Source organism: Pseudomassariella vexata (assembly GCF_002105095.1).
Source record: "Pseudomassariella vexata strain CBS 129021 chromosome Unknown BCR38scaffold_8, whole genome shotgun sequence".
NCBI lineage: Eukaryota > Fungi > Ascomycota > Sordariomycetes > Amphisphaeriales > Pseudomassariaceae > Pseudomassariella > Pseudomassariella vexata.
Window position 1 is genome coordinate 1,233,951 of NW_024467963.1, and position 20,714 is coordinate 1,254,664.

At 51.5% G+C, this 20,714-nt stretch overlaps 6 protein-coding genes across 6 annotated transcripts; 3 read left to right on the forward strand and 3 right to left on the reverse strand.

Moving 5' to 3' along the window:
- Nucleotides 1–658: 658 nt before the first annotated feature.
- BCR38DRAFT_344496 (uncharacterized protein) lies at nt 659–2,027 on the reverse strand (the record flags this gene model as incomplete). The annotated part of the gene is made up of 3 exons (XM_040856110.1): nt 659–916; nt 971–1,288; nt 1,353–2,027. 3 exons carry the CDS (start codon nt 2,025–2,027, stop codon nt 659–661), a joined length of 1,251 nt encoding a protein of 416 aa, XP_040714929.1.
- A 5,166-nt stretch (nt 2,028–7,193) lies between these two features.
- Nucleotides 7,194–7,598, forward strand: BCR38DRAFT_486022 (uncharacterized protein; the record flags this gene model as incomplete). Its single annotated transcript, XM_040863976.1, has 1 exon — nt 7,194–7,598. The coding sequence occupies one exon, from the start codon at nt 7,194–7,196 to the stop codon at nt 7,596–7,598; it is 405 nt and encodes a 134-aa protein (XP_040714930.1).
- Nucleotides 7,599–8,038: 440 nt separating this feature from the next.
- BCR38DRAFT_486023 (uncharacterized protein) lies at nt 8,039–8,494 on the reverse strand (the record flags this gene model as incomplete). The annotated part of the gene is made up of 1 exon (XM_040863977.1): nt 8,039–8,494. One exon carries the CDS (start codon nt 8,492–8,494, stop codon nt 8,039–8,041), a length of 456 nt encoding a protein of 151 aa, XP_040714931.1.
- Nucleotides 8,495–9,241: 747 nt separating this feature from the next.
- BCR38DRAFT_486024 (WD domain-containing protein) lies at nt 9,242–10,799 on the forward strand (the record flags this gene model as incomplete). The annotated part of the gene is made up of 2 exons (XM_040863978.1): nt 9,242–9,446; nt 9,505–10,799. The coding sequence occupies 2 exons, from the start codon at nt 9,242–9,244 to the stop codon at nt 10,797–10,799; spliced, it is 1,500 nt and encodes a 499-aa protein (XP_040714932.1).
- A 3,191-nt stretch (nt 10,800–13,990) lies between these two features.
- On the forward strand, nt 13,991–15,076 carry BCR38DRAFT_436386 (putative amidoligase enzyme-domain-containing protein). Its single transcript, XM_040860450.1, has 2 exons — nt 13,991–14,235; nt 14,291–15,076. Exons 1-2 carry the CDS (start codon nt 14,004–14,006, stop codon nt 15,010–15,012), a joined length of 954 nt encoding a protein of 317 aa, XP_040714933.1. The 5' UTR covers nt 13,991–14,003; the 3' UTR covers nt 15,013–15,076.
- Nucleotides 15,077–16,372: 1,296 nt separating this feature from the next.
- Nucleotides 16,373–20,082, reverse strand: BCR38DRAFT_486026 (WD40-repeat-containing domain protein; the record flags this gene model as incomplete). Its single annotated transcript, XM_040863979.1, has 4 exons — nt 16,373–19,223; nt 19,295–19,458; nt 19,531–19,658; nt 19,926–20,082. The coding sequence occupies 4 exons, from the start codon at nt 20,080–20,082 to the stop codon at nt 16,373–16,375; spliced, it is 3,300 nt and encodes a 1,099-aa protein (XP_040714934.1).
- Between the last annotated feature and the right edge of the window lie 632 nt (nt 20,083–20,714).

Here is a 20,714-nt window from a genome sequence, read left to right on the forward strand (position 1 = left end):
CCCTGCTGCGTGCCTTGGTAGATGAATAAATCATCGTAAAAGCCCAGGACAGAAAGCGATGGGATGTTTGGGTCGGGAAGCTGGGCGTTGGTAAAGGTGCTTGTCTCAGAATCGAGGGACAAGCGACCATTAATGCTGAGGAACGCTGTCATGCTGGTGCGGCCGAAGGCGCCGATGGCGAAGGGGAGGTTGAGGATGTAATAAGAATCATCGTAGTTGCCGTTTGCCCCGGAGAGGGAGCCGACGATGGGTGTGGGGAGGAGAGGATCACACCGGGGACGGTTAAGGTGCTGGTCGTAGTGGTGACCTCGGTCGAGGTTTGGACAATAGTTGAAGTTTTGATGGTGGTTGTAGGGAGAGTGGCCGTCGAGGTCGTAGTCGTGGTGATGGTCCCAGTTGCTACTTGCGAACAGGCCGAAGAAATGGAAGCGGCTTCCCAGTTGGTGATGGAGGCGGGAGTTGGGATCGCATCACGGCGTCGTACGGCAGAAGCAGTCAGTTTGGCAGCGGCGGTTGTGACAATGGTCTCAATGGCGATGCTATATTCACTCTCATCCGCGGTTGCATCACGTCTCACTTTATTGGCATTCCGTGGAGCAGTGACGGTGGATCTAATGAGTCAGTTTCAGAGAGTTGCCACAGGTAAAGAAGCAAGAACTTACGTGATGGTAGACGTCCGAGTCGTGGTAGTAACGGAAGTCACACTTGAGGTTATAGTCTGGGTGGTGTAGGTAGTGGCCGGTGCCGTTACTGTCGAGGTGGGAGCCGAATAAGACACGTAGGAAGTGCAAAACTCAGACCCCTGAGACCTTAGGTAGTCGATGTCATTTGGGCAAACCGGCAGACCAGGCGAGCTGATGTTGGAGTAAGAGAATGCCAAGCCCACGGTGTACTGATCGTTTCCACGCCATTGACCCTGTTGTATGTTAGTCGACAGCTGATTCAGAGAATATCTTTTAGGAAGTCTTACAAAGTTGGTAGCGTACGAACTATCCCAGGGTTGTGTGTACATGGCGCAGTACTGGCCCTCGGGTCTACCATTGACGGCCACGACGTATGTAGTGAGAAACTTGCAGATTTTGGGCCTACCGTTTTGAGGGGGGTGGGCGGTGTTGTAGTCATTCTGCGATTTGCACGCAGCGCTGCACAACCTGGGGTCGAAAGAAGTAGTGGTGAAGATCTTGGAGCCCATGTAAGTGTCCTTCCCATTGCAGTCATTAGGGGCATTGATCGAGGCGTTTCCGAGATATTGGCCGTTAAATCCGGTAATAGTGGGAACAGTAGTCCGCTGTGAAGATGTCAACATGAGAATGTAAAGCACGGGATATCGAAAGCGGGAGGAAAGTGCGTACCATATAGCCGTTAGATCCGGAGATCACAACGTGGAAATTGTTGCGCCACTGTCCATCATTCCTCGCATTCTCCGCAGCAACAAGACCGCCCCAAAAGACGCACTTGATAACCGTAGTCGAGGAGGGGTTTGGGCAACTCGCAGCAGGCTCAACCGAAGGGTCTCGTTCAAAGTAGATGTTGAAGCCAAAGCATCCAAGAATGTCGTTACACTTGGCTGCACAAAGGTTTGTATCATACGACTCAAGAGTCGTAAACCCCTGATAACCATAAGCACTACTGCTGGCATGCAAGTTGACGAACATTCTGCTGTAATCAGTGGGAATCGGGGCAGCGGCAGCGATGGACGAGAGCTCAGTCGATGATAGAAAGGCGTTATCGGTATCTGGTGAGACTCTCGGGCCAGAACCAGAAGGTTGAGGCTGGCAGGGTGACCTGGCTACCAAGGTAGCACCTCGCTTCTCCACAGCTTCGACCGGCAGCGGGTTGGCGGTGGCAGATCGAGTGGCGGCGGCTAAGTCATATGTGACTGACTGAGCCGTCGGTCCGACGGGTACCATCACCAGGGTTGGATCTGGTGCGTCTTCGACGAGAACGAAGTCGATATCCTGGCGGGGAACCAGAGGACCCGCCATGGCCAGGGCCGCAAAGGCCGGGAGGGAGAGAGCGGCTTTCATGCTGATTACTTTGAGTTGCTGCTATTCTGACTAAACGAGTGTGAGAAAATTCAAGCGAGTGTTAATATTAGAGAGTGTGTGAGAGAGTGTGAGAGCGAGTGTGAGAGTCAGCAATAGAAGGCTGATGCTGATAGACAAGAACTTAATGCAAACAGTTGGTCCTACTCTTTATATTCCAGGAACCTCCTGTAGGTACTAATAAATTTCCAAACATTTCCTTCTTTGGCTGCTCTAGACCGCAGTCCTTTTTGCGTGTCAATCCATAATACATTGACGGAGGCAAAACTCATCACCCTCGGCGTTTTTGCACGGCGTCCGAGCGTGCCGCTATTAGCTACTACCACATGAAGCGGTCGAGTTATGTTGAACATTTGAGATCAGCTGTGATGAGGCCCTGGGTAACCTCGAAGAGTATAGCATTCCTGGAGCGTTGGTTCTAGTGGCCCTGCCAGAGTCCCGATACCACTAGACTAAGGCCTAGACTAAAGCCTTGACGACCCTTGTCGTTGAATCTATGGGGAACGATGCCGAGACCGTTGATCAAAGCTGAATTTAGTCCAGTCCGAGCCATATGTACTCTCATCCAGACCTGTCGGACGGCATGAACCGAGGAGGTGGGATATGGCCGTGATCTCGTACTGAGACAACAGGCACTAGAAAAGTCGGGATCCATAGAGCATGCACAGACTTCAAGCGTAGAATAAGGCGTTGCACAAATGCATGTTTTGCCCCTAAAACCTACCTAAGCTCAATAAACTGCATGGTTCCAGCTGTTAATCGTGGTGCTAAACGGTGCCGTTGGTCTTGGGCCAAGCCATTGTAATCAAACTCGTTAAATGTGGCTGGAAAATCAGTAGCAAGATAACTCAGATGCAAATGCGCATAACCTCCGTGCAGAACATGTGCTTATTTGCCACCAGATCTAAGCTCTGCAGGAATGGCAGCAGAAAGTCCAAACCAGGAAAAGGAACCCCCACAAAACTCGAGCTTGTCTTGTACCACGACAAATCCAACTGTTAGCCCAATACAGAGATCTCATTTATTGGTCAACACTAAATATGTCTCCCATATAAGCCATACACGCCATAGATAGGGGTAAACACAACGCTCGAAACCCTAGTGCACTACCCTGACCGTTTTCATACATAGCATTGTAACTAAATAGGCGTTCCCCAATTGCACATAACAACCAAAATCACATGTTTTAATGTGAGCAACACGACTTGCATGTGTCCGGTGGCAAGTGGAATGTCCACAGCTACACAGTGGAGGAAGCTATTACTTTTTTGACACCGCTCTTCATTGAATGCAATTTCCGAAGTCATGCGTACCAACTGTGGAAAATGTCTCGGAGCATTCACTTGGACAGAATGCCAAGAAAGTAAAATTCCTCATCAGGGACAGCTCATACTCCTCGGCAGCATCGGTGAAACTAGATATTGAGTTCAGGGTCAAAATTCTTGGTCAGATCGATGCGGCTGGGCCATATGTGGCTGAAGGAAACATGTTGTGCTGCTACCTGTGCCAGTGTTCGCGAAGTAGAACGAGGCATCATGACGCTTTGGGTTACAGCTGTTAAGATGACCTGCAAGCGCTCTTCCAACCCGAGAATGCATTTGACCGCTCAACATACCTGCTTCTTTTTGAGGATATCGTTTGTTTGCATCTTGGCCTTTGCCCTCTCATTGTATTTGGCGAGTCATGCGCTGATAAAAACATCTCTGTGAATGTACGGTATTAATGGCAACACAGATTTCAGTGGTCTTTATATCTCCATGTTACATCTATTGAGCCTGTCTCGAAATGCTCCCTGATAAGGCTTTATGTGGTAGAAAAAGTATAAGTTCTGGTATTTAGGTACAAATCCCCAAGAGGGTCAACCAAAAGAAGCAACTTGGATATGTTTCCATCCCCGTATTTCGCATCTTGGAGCACGTCCATCATCATGTCCACACACTTCTGGGCTGTAAGTGCCCTTTCGACCCTGTTTAGGCGATCGCGACAACAATATGCATTGAAAATTGACGTCTAACTCGGAAGTAAAGAGTTTAACAGTTAAAATGGGGTCACTATGACCTTAAGTCACAGAATATAGTGGAGGTTCCTTGAAAATACCAGCGCTGGGCATACAGCAGAGTTTCGTATGCTAACCATCTTTCATAGAATCTGCTGGAACTTCGCTATACCGACAATAGTGCCTTGCTGGCAAATTACAAGGGCGTTTGGACAGAATTAACAAAGCCTCCATGCTTGCAAACTACAGAAGACTGCCGCTGATATGTTGATTCTCAAGCCAGTGGTCGACTGCGATCTGACGAATATGGTATTAGTGTTTCATAACTGAGCGAGATATTCATATTGTTGATTTCGCATCTCGGAAAATTTACCTGTAAGAACTGAATAGGCTTAATGGTGTGGACAGCAAAGCTCCTGTACAGTCGGTCTAGTTTGCATAAATAGAGTCCTATGAGAATCGAGTCGAATTTGGAAAGACGCGACACTAGGCTATCTATCGTGTAATGCCTTATGAGGAAACAGATTCAGAACTCTGTTTACTCAATGCTTAGTACGTTCATGTTGCATAAGAGTGTATATAAGCTATACTAAAAGAAAGGCATCTATTGGGAGTGTCTCCGGACCTCTAAGACGCACAACGGATGAACGTGGCCATGAGGGCATCAGGTACAGAGCGATTAGCGGTATTGTTCATTTTTCGAGAGATACTTACTCAAGGGAGTCTTTCTTAAAGAAGGTTCAATCCTCCCGTTTTTTAAGCATGCCAGGGGTTATGTCAGCATTAAGGTTGTTGAAGAGCTGGAAGTCCGACAGTCAGCATACACACGTTTTAAGTTCGCGAACGTGTATGTGGACAGTGAAGTAGATGATGCTACCTTAAATGGTCAATCAGAGCGGCATTTCGGACGATTTATGTGTACTGAAAGCTCCCTCGAGAAATACCACGTAGAACAGAAACACGCGGTTCCTCGGGAAAGACGGCAGAACAAACCCTGCGGGCCGAGGAAATTTTGGGTACCGTATATAGTTTCCTCCAGATTTTCATATACGACGAAGTCAACACCAATGGGCCAAGATTCGGAAAACATCAAATTATCGAAATGAAGAGCTTACATTTATGTGTTGGTTCAAGGTATATCATCGCAGGTATAAGCGAATAAGACCGTAACAGGTACTTTCCTCTGAGCTTTTTTTCTACCTTTGCCCATAGGAGTGGAATATGTATGAACGACCGTGGTTGCAGAAAGCTGGGGGTATCCGATAAGCCACCCGGGTGGCAACCAACACACATTAAAATAAAGGGTTGCAGCATATATTGATATTTTCGATGATTCGTCTTGACGGCTTTGTGCATATACGAAACGAAGCCATAAAATGGGGTATATATTCTCCGCTTACATCATTAGGGTCGAAAGACTGCTTCATGCAGGGTTGAAAGCTTGTGGTAGGCTGCATGATGTATCGGTTTCCATACAAACCTTCTTGGTCGTGTGCAAGAACAAATATTCAACCGTGAAAGACATTGGCGCCGTCCATCAAAGCAGTAACCCTACGAAGGGTGGTTAGCATGCACCGTCTTGGGATCTTGATTTCACGTAGAGCTCAAGAGCGAAGTCGTCGGGCTTGGCCGCGTAAGACCCTCACTCCAAGGTGAAGCGACCCTGGGTCGGGTCCTTCACCAGCCTAGGGCGCGATGCCTTGTGTCCAAGCCGCCAGGCTTTGGGCAGACGTGGTGCTTCGGCACGTGCACTTCTCATTGAGTCCGACCTGCCATGGGTGAGTGATTTCTCAAACGTCATAGCAAAGTCGTGGACACAGACCCAGATCCTTCTACGGTTCTGAACAGTAGAGACGCCTAGCTCGGAGCTCAAGGCTTGCTGGTAGGTTGAAGCTGGAAAGTGTCCATGCATACCCAAGGTGGTTATTGCATCTTGAACTTCGGACCAATTAATTCATCATGTTAAGTTCTAATTAAGTACCTGTATATAAGAGCTCAGGTGACTAGAGCGACGGATAACTTGTCTTAGCTCTATGAGTGTGGGATATTCGAGTTCAGAGGCTATTGTTTAGACCTCTCTATAATTAGGTTGTTTGAGGGCATGTAGATAAATTATTATCCCTTCGATTTGACTGGAAGAAAATCCACAGTTGTAAATAAGTAGTTGTTGCACACCACATGCATAGTCAACGTCTTGGGGTTCTCCACTCGTGGCAACGGCACCCAGGAGTCAATTGAGGTATATTATTATATGCATGTCCTCACTTACTTCGCCAGTTTAAAAGATCCAACATTAAAATTATTTTAACCTGCAGTTAGTGGTCCAGCATTGCGGCGTGCCTCGTGGAATGTAGATACTTGGGGGCGATGCGCCCTTGCATGATCATACATTCCAAGCAATCTTTCAGGGACTTCGCATCTTATTATTCCAAATAGGGGGCAAATGTTGCGTGTTGTAATTTAAGTACGGCGGCATGATGGCGGCTGTTGGACCACTGCATGCTTACTCAAAATAATTTTACAAATCACATCGCCGGATTGTATCAAAGTGGTATCCGCCGGCGACAGAACCTGAACAGGTGGACTGGAATTTTGCCAAGCACTAAATGCTAATGTATTTTAAATCACTGCCTCTTCAGAAAACAACGTATGAATCGGGTTGAGATTAAATGATCCGGGGTATTATTCTATTTGAGTGCATGTAGAACTTTGTTGCAAGACGCGCTTGGCAACCAACATCTCTCCCTCTCAAGTGAGCGTACATTCATTGGGATTGTTCTTGCTGTATGCGAAATTATCTTCATGTACGGATGAAAACATGAAAAAGAGGGAGTCTAGCAAAAGCACTATAAGATCAAGATCGTCCATAGCTCAACCTAACGAACCTTGAACACCACGCACCAGAGCAGAGCAACCCTACAAGCCTCCAGTGTGACCAAGTTTGCAGTCTCTCCATTCTTCAAGTTTCCACGAAAGCCACCGAACATGAAGCCCATCACCTCCCTACCTCTCATTGCTACCATATTCCACTCCATCCATTTATGCCACACAGCAGCGCTGGGTCAGTCCTCTGCGACCCCATCAACGCCGTCTCTTCTAGCTTCTCGAAATGACTCAGAAATCAACAATGCGACACCACTGGATGGTTCAACATGCGCGGTGCTCAGAACTACAAGCACGCCAAAGGTAACGACTGCAACTGGATTATGACACTCCTCAATTTAGACGCCAGTTCCGGAGGCAAACCCGTCTATCCCGACAACTACAACCTAAATGCTCTGAACGAGGATTTTTATCCCAAAGAGCTCCTACGATTCAACAGCTGCAGGTTCATCATTTTCCAGAACGACGCACAAACCCTGGTCGGACAACAGGACATAATTGACATTATCTACGACGCGAGGGCACATCAAGGGGATGATGTGGCTATCGAGGGGAGAATGGGCTGTGAGATTAAGGACAGTGACCCAGCTGGCAGGGGCCAAGTGATTTGGGGGATACAAGGCTCGGACGAAGAAAAAGATGATATGTTGCACAGTATTGTTAATATTGGTTAAGGGCCGTCTCAGTATGAAAGATGAGGATAAGCTTGCGGGAAATGTTGACCTGAGGCATGGAAGTGCCCTAGGCAGGCAGGCACGGGATATATATTTAAGGACCCCTGGCGGGCCAATTGGCATATTGGTCCCCTAGGCACCTTCACATTTGCAATACAGCCACGTCGCCGTCCGCCCCTGTTACCGACGAGGCTCAATAAATCGAGGATTGCAACTGTATCTTTTCCGATAAGATGCCAGCTGCCTACCATGGTGCAAATTATAACGTGTACTCAGTCTGAAATTTGCATGTGTAGATTGAAAAACGCAAAATACATGAGCTTCTCAAGGGACCATGATATAACGTAGCGTTGGTACCAAATGTTACGTACGAAACCCCCAAGCCCTCAATCCTTCGAAATATGCCAATGATGACATACTATGACCCAAAGATAAGCCCATTACAGCTCCTTTTCCCGTCCTGCGTCCACACTCCCACTCTCCACCATCAACCCAGGAACCCCCCAAATACAGAAGGAATGCCACGTCAAAGCCGGCAGCAAATTCAGTGTAGCGAGGATCAGCCCACTCCGCATAAAACCACTCTCCTCGGCTGGCTTCACTGCATGCCACAACAAAAGTCCAACCAGGGCCACCTCGCCTGCAACAAGCGTTTCAAAGATGATCTTGCGCTTCTCGAACACGCCCTTGGAGTTGGGGATGCAGAGAAGAATGGGGAACGTAAGGGCGAGGACCAAGACGGCGTAGGTCTGCCACAAGGTGGCGGCGCTGGCGGGGACCTTGGGCGTGGAGACTGTGTAGGAGAGGCACCATTCTGGATAGAGGAGGAAGGTACCGGCGCCGAGGATGTTGAGGACGGACTCGATTGTGAGGCCGAGTTGGAAGACCCAGGTCATCTTGTAGGCGGGAGCCTGGGTTGATGAGGTGTGGCCAAATTGTGAAGAATGAGCCTGCACGGAAGCTCCGCTCTGGACGCGAAGTTTCAACGACGCAGTGAATGAAGTAAAGGGAGGTTTCAAGTGATTATCTTTACGAAAAGAGGAAATGCAGTGCAATCCAAGACGAAATCGAATTTCGAGGTCGGGAAGGGGTCACTCTAAAATCCCAGGCGAGTTGGGGGAATGAGATCATGAGTTGGGCGAAGAAGAAGGCACAAGTGAGACATCAATCATCAAATATGGTCATGCCGACAGAGGTCAAAAATGGGGGCGGTTTATCAGGCTCCAAGATCGCACCTAGATTTAGTCATCTGATTGCATCGACAAGACCAATTGACATGCTTGGTAAAACAAAGTGAAGCTCGCGTATTCAGTTTGCAAAAGCCTCTCCCAGGAGATTTCATTTGAACTTCACCTCACTATCGCTCCAGTTGACCGAGGTGTAAAATAATAACCGTGTATTTTTAATAATGGTCTGGAACATTTGGTGGGCATGAGATCTGCGAGATGTTTTAGGTGAGGCACAATCATCGGCAGACTTGAGAACCCCTGCAGCCCAGCCACATGGACGTCAACTAAGCCACAAATCGAGGGGTCCGGCAGAAAAATATTTTGAGCTCTCAACTTCAAAAGTTGCAGGAATTGCCCCTCAATCCGAGCCAAGTCAACATCTTCACGATAACGATTCTCCAACCTTGTGTCACCATGTCGAAACGTACAGCAGACGGCGATAATGGCGATGCGCCGCTCAAGAGAGGTGGTCGACCAGAACCTATGGATCTCGACGACAACCAGGAAATGGGCGAGTTTGAGGATGAGTTCGAAGACGAGTTCGAGAGCGAGGACGAGATTTTCGAGGCCGGTGTCGATGGACGGCCCGATGCCGAGAGGGAAGCAGAAGAGCGCGCAGGTAAGGCAGTCATGATGTGTTCGAGAAGAGGCGCTATGCTGATGCGCAGCTGCAACAGGCGCAATGGATGTCGACAATGGCACTTTCATTGTGGGCAGGAACAAGCTCGAGGCAGGCCAGCATCTTGCGCCTGATGTTGGCACATACGATATGCTTCACAGTCTGAGCACGCCTTGGCCGTGTCTATCCTTCGACATTGTCCGCGACGGACTTGGCGACCAGCGTGAGAAGGTCTACCCGGCGACCATGTACACCGTCGCAGGAACGCAAGCCGATAGCACCCACCAGAAGGAGAACCAATTGATGGTCATGAAGTTCAGTGGTCTGAGCAAGATTGAGCGGCAGGAGGATGATTCGGATTCCGACGATGACGATGATGAGGTCTCGGATCCCATTCTGGAGTCCAAGTCCATTCCCCTGACATCCACCACAAACCGCATACGAGCACATCGAATGCCAGCGCAAGACCCATCGAGACCACCTACGACCTTCACAGCAACCATGACCGAGTCAAGTCAGGTCTTCATCCACGACATCACACCCCACTTAGCCTCCTTTGATACCCCGGGCACCGTCATCACGCCCCAGCAAAACAAGCCTCTCTCCACCATCCGCGCGCACAAGTCAGAAGGCTACGCCCTCGACTGGTCGCCACTTGTTCCCGGCGGGAAACTACTGACGGGTGACAACGACGGCCTGATCTACGCGACGACGCGGACAGACGGCGGCGGCTGGGTGACAGATACGCGCGCTTTCCAGGGACACACCGGCAGCGTCGAGGAGATCCAATGGAGTCCACAAGAAGCTTCCGTCTTCGCTTCGGCATCTAGCGACGGCACAGTGCGCGTGTGGGATGTAAGAAGTAAAAGCCGCAAACCTGCTCTCACGGTGCAGGTCTCCAACACAGATGTTAACGTCATGAGTTGGTCGCGCTTGACAACGCATCTTCTGGCCACAGGCGCCGACGATGGCGTGTGGGGTGTCTGGGATTTGAGGCAATGGAAGCCCCAAACTGGCGCTTCGGACAAGCCATCGCCTATTGCCAGTTTTGCCTACCATCGCGACCAAATCACATCCATTGAGTGGCATCCGACCGATGACAGCATGGTGGCCGTCGCTGCTGGCGATAACAAAGTCACATTGTGGGATTTGTCCGTTGAGTTGGATGATGAAGAGAGCAAGGACACAGCGGGTGTTCAAGACATGCCACCCCAGCTGCTGTTTGAGCATATTGTTGAGCACGCTAAAGAGGTCCATTGGCATCCTCAAATCCCGGGCACATTGGTGGTGACGGGTAGTGAGTTCAGCGTTTGGCGGCCTATTCCCGTCGTGTATGGTGTTCCGACAAAATAGATAGTGCCGGTGATACCGAGTGGGACGACGGATAGGGTGTCTGATGAAATACCAACATGTTATTTGACAGGCTAGGATATGGGATAGATACCACGAAGCAGCACACGAAACGTGAAGCCAACATCCAAACTTGGGATATTATGGACCCCCTTGCCTCCGACGTATTAGCATCACTGGGCTTGTTGCCCGTGTTGCTCTGGAGAATTTGATGAAACTCAAGAGATTGATATCGGCACGATTTTCCATAAGTCCAAGGATCCACATCGACCGCAATCAGGTAAACTCACATCTCGAAACGGCATAGTGCTTCAATTTCAAATTGCAGAAATGGAGTAGCCATAAGGGTATCGAGATCATGTTCAGTGTGCCAAATAGTCACCCTGCCCTTACCATTGACAGACTTAGTCCAAGGAAATGGCGCAGGTTTCCGTGTGAAATGTTTGGGATGGGGTCTATTTGGTCTTGCAGTGGAGATCAAGAGGTAAAGCATGTCTAGGTACGTCCATCCCAAGTATAAACAAAATATCTACTTTTTGTAGCGAAATTGCTGCTTGAATATTAGATTATAGGCCAGAACGTTTGCGTGATGATTATCCTCACCGGGTGTTTTTGGTGGTTTTCTTTGTCGGGATACAGTTGGATCAAGAGATAAGGTCCTAGAAGCCCAGGTCCAGGAAAACTCTTCGGACGACCTTCATCCTGGTTTCCATTACTAATCAGGGCCAAGACGCCCTCAATATCGGAATCTGCGTGCCCCTGGGAACCCAAGCTCCTTTCTACTTTCCTTGGCCTGTTCCGTCTATTCTGCAAACACATTCTCTCCGGCGTAGTCCTTAATGTATGGCAACCGATCGACTGAACGTGGAGGACGCCTGGCAGATCCAGCACTTCAACTAGGTCGATCTCTCTAATCCTCTTGCGTAGAAACTTGCCATGAGGATATTTGTGGGCGGGCATACCCAACAATGTCTAGAGCTGCCAGTGGGTTCCGGGAGACGGCCGCAACATCATCGTACTTCTCTATAGCAAGATAGTCTTCGGTGGGCTAGTCACCGCGTGGGTACAGTCCCAGCGGAACGATGCCAGGTTCCATGTACAGAAAGTCCAAGAAGAGGGTCTTCACATGTATCCCGCTGTCCGAGTGGCCAGAGATCCCATCTGCCGCGACTGTCTTTAAAAGAGCGCAAAAACCCAGAACACGGTGGCGGGTCCACCACAGCCGGCACCAACACCTCCGCCATGGTCATGCCGGCCTGCTGTTATCTGTAATGCGAGGTCCCGCTGACATTTGCAAATGATAATATCGCGCGGTGCCGTGTTTGCTTTATTAGAGAAGATCGTATATACAAGTTGTGACAGGATCTTTGGAGAGCCGACGGCTCCCTATCGCAATGGTTTGTCAAAACATGAAGACTAGGCAAGTCTACGACAGTAGTATTGTAGCACCCCTCAAGCTGTTGCTTTTAACAGGCATTGGTGGCTGGTGCCATCAGGGCCAAGTCCCAATGCACGGGCCAGGGTTCATCCGATCAGCATCAGTTGGCCCACTTGTAGGCACTAAACTTTTCGTGCTTGCAAGGCTTTCCCGTCTTCTGGTCACGGCGCTCCACACTGCAATATATACTCCGGTATTCACAGTTGCTCATCTGCTGATAAGGCACTCTGCTCTACTGGGCATGGTTCCATCCTCCGCGCTGTGACGATGTGGCACACCTCGCAGTCGGGCCAGCATGAGGACGCGATCAAGTGATCGCCAAACGCGTCCACGGGTCGCAACCCCTCCACAGCCTTGCATGGAGGAATGGAGATGATGATGACCCCTCGCAGCTGATGCAACACCAATTTCGCTCCCAATGCCCCGAACACCCCGTATGCCTGCCGGTCGCCATCGCCATGCTCTCCGCTAGGATCCATCGTAGCCATCTCAGATTGAGATTCGGGTGCTCTCTCTGATCGACTGGGCGCTTAAATAGTCGCTTCCATCCATGTCTGGCACGCCCCAAAAGCGCCGCTTGCGCACCTCTTGGACCCCACCAACAACGCTTCCAACGACAGCCTTCAGCGCAGCCAGTCAGAAGACGGCACCATCCTGTCGACGGAGCCGCTTCGCTCGAACTTGGTGGCGGACATCACCGTCTTATCAGACAAAATAAGACTGCATTGAGGGAAGTCTTGTTGGCTTATTGCACACACTCTGTCTATGCCCGGCTAGCTGACCTCCGCTGGCGGGACCTGATTGGTCTTGGGTCAGATCTAAGACGTCTCTTTTCGGTGTGTCTAGCGAGGCTGGATGGGCCATCGACTTTCACCTCGTTCCGCTTGCCTGCCTGCCTCGCCAGACGTCTTTGTCTCGATGCCCTTCACGCAACGTCGTGGCTGCTCGTGGACTTTCGGTTGTCGGCTCGAATCATGTCTCGTGCGACCCTCCGATTTTGCAATGGGTCACTTCGACCGTGGCAGCTGCACCATCCCCAAACGAGCCAAGGGATAGGGCGTGCGTTTCCAGCTGGTGGACCATGACGGCCAACATTCCGTCGAAATGGATTTGCCGGGCTGGCCCATGCTGGAGCCAGAGAAGGTGCGCGCTTCCCCCATGACGGCGTCGGTCATAACGGCATCGTCAGCAGGATGGGGGCCACTTATCTCGCTTCTTTGGGTCAACTCAGGGCACCTCGTTTCACTTCTCCCTTCTGGATATCCTCGAGTCACGGCCCACCAGTTTCACTGCTCGCTCATCCTCGTCCACTTGTCTCTCCTCGGTCTCTCGTCAAGTGAGTTGGGAGCCCTCTTGCTAGAGTTCGGACACGGCTCTCGCGTCCTGGGCCTGTCTGGAATCTCTGGAAGAGGCAAGAGACGAACGGCATCTCGCAAGATAGGGGAAACATCTCCAATGAAGTTTGCTCGCTAGCGCTCACCGAGACTAGTAGTCTTTGTCCCTAGGAACTGTGGAGTCGGCCATGTTTCAGTTCAGACACCGTCGTCGTTGCTCAGCGTTTGTACCCAGGCCCCACCCGTGTCTCTGCTCCGTCACGGAGTGACTGAGGTGGATATAAAGATGGCGGTTCAAGGTTGGTTAACGGAGGGAAATGGAGGAGCATCAACGCTTCCACTGCCTCCTTCTTGTTTTCGACACTCGGTACTTACTTTGGACTGACACACCACTTCTCTCTATACTCCCCACCCTCCCCCCCCCATCTTCTGACCATGGCAAGCCAGTGTGCCTTCCAGTTCGGGATCGAGATCGAGTTGCTCATTGGCAGCCGTTCCAAGAACCATAAGTCGTGGATGTCTCTGGCCGCAGAGGTGAGCACCAAGCTCGCCAAGGCCGGTATCCCGAACCATGTCAACGAGAGCAACGACAAGTCACTCGAGAACTACCAAGAGTGGTCCATTGTGCAGGAGGTCACTGTGCCCACCCAAGCGGGGAAGAACCTCTGTCAGCTGGCCCCTTTCCGGTCTGCCAACTTCCACTGACCCAAAGCCATGATCAGGGGGCCTAGAGCTCGTCTCTCCTATCCTCGCCACGGACACGGCTTGGGTCACGCACCTCTCGGTCGTCTTCAAAACTCTAAAGTCGTCATTCACCCTGTCTGCGTCGGCCAACACCAGCACGCACATCCACCTCAGCACCTCCCCGACTCTATCCGCCACCCAGCTTTCCGCAATCGCCAAATCCATCCTTTACTTCGAGCCTGCTCTCGATGCCCTCCTGCCCGCCTCCCGCGCCTCTTCCTACTGGTGCCAGAGTAACCGCGCCAACCCAGTCCTCAAGTCCCTCTCCATGGCACAGTGCTTCGAGTACCTAGACTACTGCTCCGACCCCATCGACGTCGTCCGCACCATGTGTCTGTATCCGGCCTCCTCGGCCTACGGCCGCGCCAACGGGTACACCGAGGACTTCATCCATGGTGTTTACAAGTGGGACTTCTCCAACCTTGCGTACGAGGGCAGCACGGGAACGCTCGAGTTCCGCCAGTGTCCCGGCAGTCGCAGTGCGGATGAAGTTCGCACTTGGGTCGAGCTTGCTGTTGCGTTTGCGGCTGGGGCTATCGACGGCGCGGAGATGATTGATCCGAATGGGACGGTCGTCATGGAGGATCTGTGGTGGATTGTCAGTGGCGGGTGTCAGAGCTCGGGGATTGGTGAGCGTAGGGGCATTGAGGCTCTGTTTGCTGGACGCGGGGGTAGTGGGAAGAAGGGGGCCAGAAAGTAGGGGTTCTTCTGTAGTTCTTTTGTAGTCAAACAATGAATCTTGGACTTTCGGTAAATTGTGAGGAAATTCAATTGTCCAGATAGGTACCAGTCGTCATGTGGTGTCATCTCAACTTGAATGTGACACTGTGAATAATGACGTTTCTTAACTTTCAGGGGTCGGTGCGATTTACCCCTATTTGTTGCACATCTCGACTCGCAATGTTGCTCTGTATGCGGAGTACAAGCTATACTCCACCTTACATATCTTCCATAGCTTTTCCTTTTACATGTTAAAACATGCCTATTCCAACATTCATTGCTAACCCGGGTTCAATTTACTCCCATCCTACCCGATAACCACTATTGCTACCATCATGGCCCAGACAACCAACGCCCTCTATCCATATCATTCTCGCCCCTTCCACATCCGAATCCGCCACACGCCTCGTAACCGGCCCGCAATACCCCTTTCCTCTTTCTGCCTCCCCAAGTACCACGCAAAGCCCTTAAAGAGCGAATTATTCTTCGGACACTGACCGGGAGCCTCGCGCCACAGTCAGCAGCGGTTTGTCAGATTGACAGGGTTAGGCGCGCAGCACCGATTCACGGCAGTGTCGACACTTGGGCAAGTGCTGATCGTGAGGACCCAGGTGAGTTTGGTGGACACGGGGAAGAGTTTGAGGTTGGGGGTGGTAGTATCATGGGTCACATGGCAGGGGGTATAATTTGTTACCATGATTAGTTCTCCCTGTATATCTTTGAGGAAAGAGGGATCCGAGTCGGACGAGTTTGTTGTAGAAAGTAGAAGAAAGGTTAGATCGAAGATAGGATCATCTACTGATCAGATACGTGGCAATGTCCAGGTAATCAAGTAAGTACCACGCACAAACTAAAATTCATAACGCATATCACCTGGTTTGATATAAGCCTGAGGCAGACCGACATCAACAAAGCAATGGGGCGCTGTATTCACCCGTCAGTCACTAGACCAGTGTGGAAGGGATGCCTTTTCCATCCCCGGACCAATAGGATCTGTGGAACTAATGAGGCTGGCTGGTGATTCTTGGACAAACGTACATTCAGGTTGTTCCGTAATGAGGGGTCGGTCCCTTGAAATTAAATAAAGTCACACGACGAGGCAACATAGACACCACTTTCTGAAGCCATTCCATCAAACGATTCTCAATATTTATATGTTCAGGGGGTATCTACGCATCCTCATGCTTAGTCTCATGCCTTTGTGATACTCCTTATCCGCCTTTTTAACACCCAAACAAACACCAAATTCTCATGCGATGCCGTGCCGAAGCTATCTTCCTTTCCCCTCTCCCTCTTGTTCTCTCTCTCGACTTGCCTCTCCTGGCGATCGGCACACGCCCCTACGCATCTGCCATTCTCCCACACCTCACACACATGAACCGCTGCTTACCCATCATCTTCTTGGCCTTGAACTCAAAACTGCCGCATGTACACCGCATTTCCTCCTCGGAGCCGCCCTCGCTGCACCACTCCGACGTCAGCTCCGACGTCAGCCGACTCACGATGCTATCCCTCCTCCCGCTTTGGTAGGTTGTCATCCCCCTCGCAGAGTGACCCTTACTTGAACCAATAATGTCCGGCGACGCAAGGTCCAAGTTCACATGGTTGTTGTCGTCCCCGCTGTCGTATTTTCCATCTCCACCGCCGGTGCCTCGGCCGCCTGGTGTGCTTGGTCGCCCGGTTTTATCAGAGTCCTTTACGTTTTGGTCAGTTCTCTGTTGCGAGGTGGCGGAGAGGATATGCCCACCCTCACTCTTCCGCCTGGGTTTCTCTGAGTCCGCCTCCGCGAGCTTGAAGGCTTCACTATTTGCCCTACTGTGGCCCTTATCGGATTGTTTCCCCATGCCCAAACCTTTCCAGCGACTTAAATTCCAGAAGCTAGAACTCTGGCCGCCTGTAGCGGGATCGACAGATACTGTGTCCCCATTCAGGTTGGCCTTTTCCTCGTTTTCTTTCTCCTCGTCATCCCGGCCGAGGAAGGAGAAACTCGGGGTTGGAGGTATGCCCGGCCGCTGTTGCTGCTTATCCTGCTTCTCCTTTTCATCCTGTTTGTCCTTGATTTTTTCCAGTTTCGGAGGGCGACCCTTTGTGACCTGCTTCACGGGCGTGATGTAAATGCTGTCTTTCGTTATGCTGGACGTTGGACTGACTGGGCCCAGCATCGGACTGCTATTGACATAGGGCTGCCGTCGGGCTTCAGAGGCTAGGTTCGTAGCTGGTGTGCGCGCCTTGGCTGGGCTTACGGATCGTTCACTCCGCGTAGGTGGCGTCATTGTCATCGAGGTGGGCCTGCTTACGCTCGTACTGTTACCGTTGCCCTCAATGCCCTGACGCCAGGAAATAATCCGATCCGAGCTCAGTTGAGGCGTTCCTGGGACTACAGACGGGGGCTGGCCAACAATACTGCTGCGCCTCGAATGTGGACCTCGAATAGAGCTGGTGCTGGTTTGGGTAATAATGCTTCCAGTTCTACCTAGAACATTGTCCCTAGCGAGCCTTTTCGAGAAAGATGAGCCAGTTTCCCATGTCTCATGTTTCCGTTTCGCAAATGCACAGTCCTGTCGAAACACTTTGATGATGCCGGCATAGTCAGTTGTGACCAGAATGTGTCCATCCTGATGCTTGCTCCTTGCTATGAAAGCCGGAGTTTCCTCGGGTTTATTGATCTTGGGCACTGCCTCAGCTTTGTCGAGATTTGGCCACGTCGTCTGGCTGACTGTAGCCTCATCTTTACTTATTAGAGTGACTGGGGGCGGGTTGCAGAGAGTGAAGATGGGATCGTCACTGGTCTGTAGCAGCTGCCGACTCCCTGTAGGGGCAAACACGGCCTGCGTGACCACGTCACTGTGAGCCTCGAAGTATTCGCAGGGTCGCTTGTCTTGCTTGTCCTTGTTCTCCGCCAGAGAAGATTCCGTGGACCATATGAATGCTCTTCGATCCTCGCTACCACAGACGACATATTGTCCATCATCACTGAATGACGCCCGGATCTGATTGCAGTTGTTTGTGTGCCCTTTGAACTTTGTTTCCAGCTCCTTTCCGCGAAGGTTGTAGATTCGTATCCTCGAGTCGTTCGAAGACACCAGGACCTTGACTTCCCCTTCCCCTGCCCCTTCGACTTCGCCTCCATCACTATTGTGGGAAATTGCCCCATTCGTTCCCTGAGATAACACGTCCCCACCGACGGATATCCCCGGGGACAGTACATCAGTGCACTGAATGCCCGTGATCTTGCTTCCCTTGGCGTTCTTTCCCCTCGACGACCTGACATGGATTTGCGTCTGGAACTTCAGACCTTCTGTTTCGTAGAAGTTGCATATCCCATTCAAGCAGCCGGCTATGGCTGTCTTCCCATCGGGAGAGAAAGCCACGGCCGTGATGAGGTCCGCCAACTGGCTCGAGTAAGCGACTGCTTTGTCAGGGATGCTCCACAGCCTTAGCGCGCTATCGAGTGACCCAGCCAGGAAGAACCTGTCGTCACGCGGGTGAAACGCGATAGAAGTGACGAAGTCTTTGTGCTTGAAAGAGCAGAGACATTCGTTCCTGCTCATGTGCCAAAGCCGAACTGTCTTGTCCATCGAGGACGACAACAGAAAGTTGTTTTTGCTCCAACTCAGGTCGAGGATCTCGCCCTCGTGTCCGGTAAATTCGCGAACGGGCTTTGAGTGGAAGACGGGTGCCGACAAGTGCGCGCCGTCGCACGCATCCTTCTCAGCATCTTGGTGCGCATTTCGGTCCTCGGCCGTCGCAAGAACACCCCAAACCCGCACGACGCGGTCCCGGCCGGCTGTTGCAAGGTACTTGCCGTCCCTGCTGAACTCTGCCGCCCAGATCGGACCGCCCGTGTGTACGTCTTTGCGCCCAAATCCATGCACCGGTTTCACGGGTGCTGCGTCGATCGCCCGGTTCTTGCTGCTGTGGTGGTCGCTTGGTAGACGTGTGCCGACAAGCTCTTGAGCGAGAAACATGCGGTTAAATTCCTTCACCTTCTTGTTGTTGGCTCGTACCCTGATGTACCGTGGAGGCTCTTTGTGATGGGGGATGTAGCCGGCGGCCCCGACGGTCGAGGAGAAGGCGACGGCATTGGCGCCTTCGGTTCGTAGTTCGCTGATCTCAGAGTCGTCGTCGTTCACATCACCCTTCTTCTTGTTGCCAATCATGCCTAAGCGACTGAGGAAGCTGCCTCCCTTCCTGTGGGTTATGCGCATTAGCATCCCGTGCAGCTCCTTATCCTCGAGTGTCGGTCGGCATTGGTCACGTACTTCTTGTCCTTTCCTTGGTCGCCCTGGGGTGTAGACGGCTTCGCAGAGAGATCGGCGCTTGGTCTGGGGAGACCTGGTCCCTCATTGGCTGGGCTGTCTGGTCTGCCCGTTCCAAGCAGGCGATGTGAAAGCGTTTTTTCGGTATTTGTCCTCACGAATATGTGCTGGTTGACGCCAGTGTTAGCCACCGCTGCATGTGATTGAGTTTCGCTAGTATACTCTCGAGGGAGACGAACGTGTGACAGAGGGTCAATAGCTGTCGCTGGAGGGTCGTTACTTGCTCCATCCTTTGCGGGAGTCTCCTTGCGCGGAAACTTAATAGGCGACTTCTTGCCAGGGATGGACGATGGTGTTTGACTGTTGCCTGTTGCGCATGCGCCGTTAGTATCAGATGTGTTTGCGGTATCGTTCATTCTAGCACGAACAGCGCATCGAGTATAGCCAAGGCCAGTTGCTACGAGGGCATAGTTGATTGTCTTCCCAGGGCTGTGCCTCGAGCCTGCGGGCCGTGGGAGAAATGACAGCCATACTTGGCATGGGCCAGCCGTCAAGACTCCATCTTAGGGGCTGTGTATGTGAAGGGACATGAATCCTTTGCAAGGATCGCATGGCGAGGATTGCAAACACGTACCTGGACCGTCGGACGCAGCAAGAGTCGGCAATAGCGGAAGACTGGTCGCCGTCAAAGGCTTTGGGGTGCCCGCGGTATGCGAGTCGGCCAAGTTGTCCTCGAGTGCAACGCCCAACGAATGCGCAGACAGGTTGCCCTCCTCGTTGCGGGGGGTCATGATGGCTGGCGTTATTGGATTCGACATATTCCACGCTGCGACGGCATCTGATACGGCCGAGTGCGAATCCGCGGGGTTTGTTGTCGTACGCAAATGCGAAGCGGCGGTGTTGCTACAGACGACAGGGAGGCAAGAAGAAGAGCTAACGGTGCGCCGGGTTCGACGGCGGGCGGCGGAGTGCGTTTAGCGACAACGCCGGCGGGTACGGGTATATACTGAGTCGCTCGGGGCCGACTTTACCGTTCGAGTACAACTTCGGCGCGATGATTGGATTCGTTCGTTGGTCGTTCGGATCGTCGCATGCAATGTGATGGCCGACGGTGCTGCAGTGACTGCGAAAAAGCATCGGCGTCGTCTGCGCCGCTTCGTAGGATGGAAGGATTTTGTAGAATTCGGCTGCCTACGGGGCTGGCCACCAAGGGACCTAGGAATAAAATAGGAGTAATCTAGCGGATCCTCAGACGACGCCTTGGAACTTTAGTGCGAATCCGTTTCATGGAGTAAGATAGGAATGCTGCGTTGTTTGCAAGTTCGATATAGTACTGTGGTAGATATTAGGGGATGCTATACTTGTAGTACGCGTGACGCAATTGAAATCGTGGTGGTGGGAAACGTAAACCAACAGTCAATGA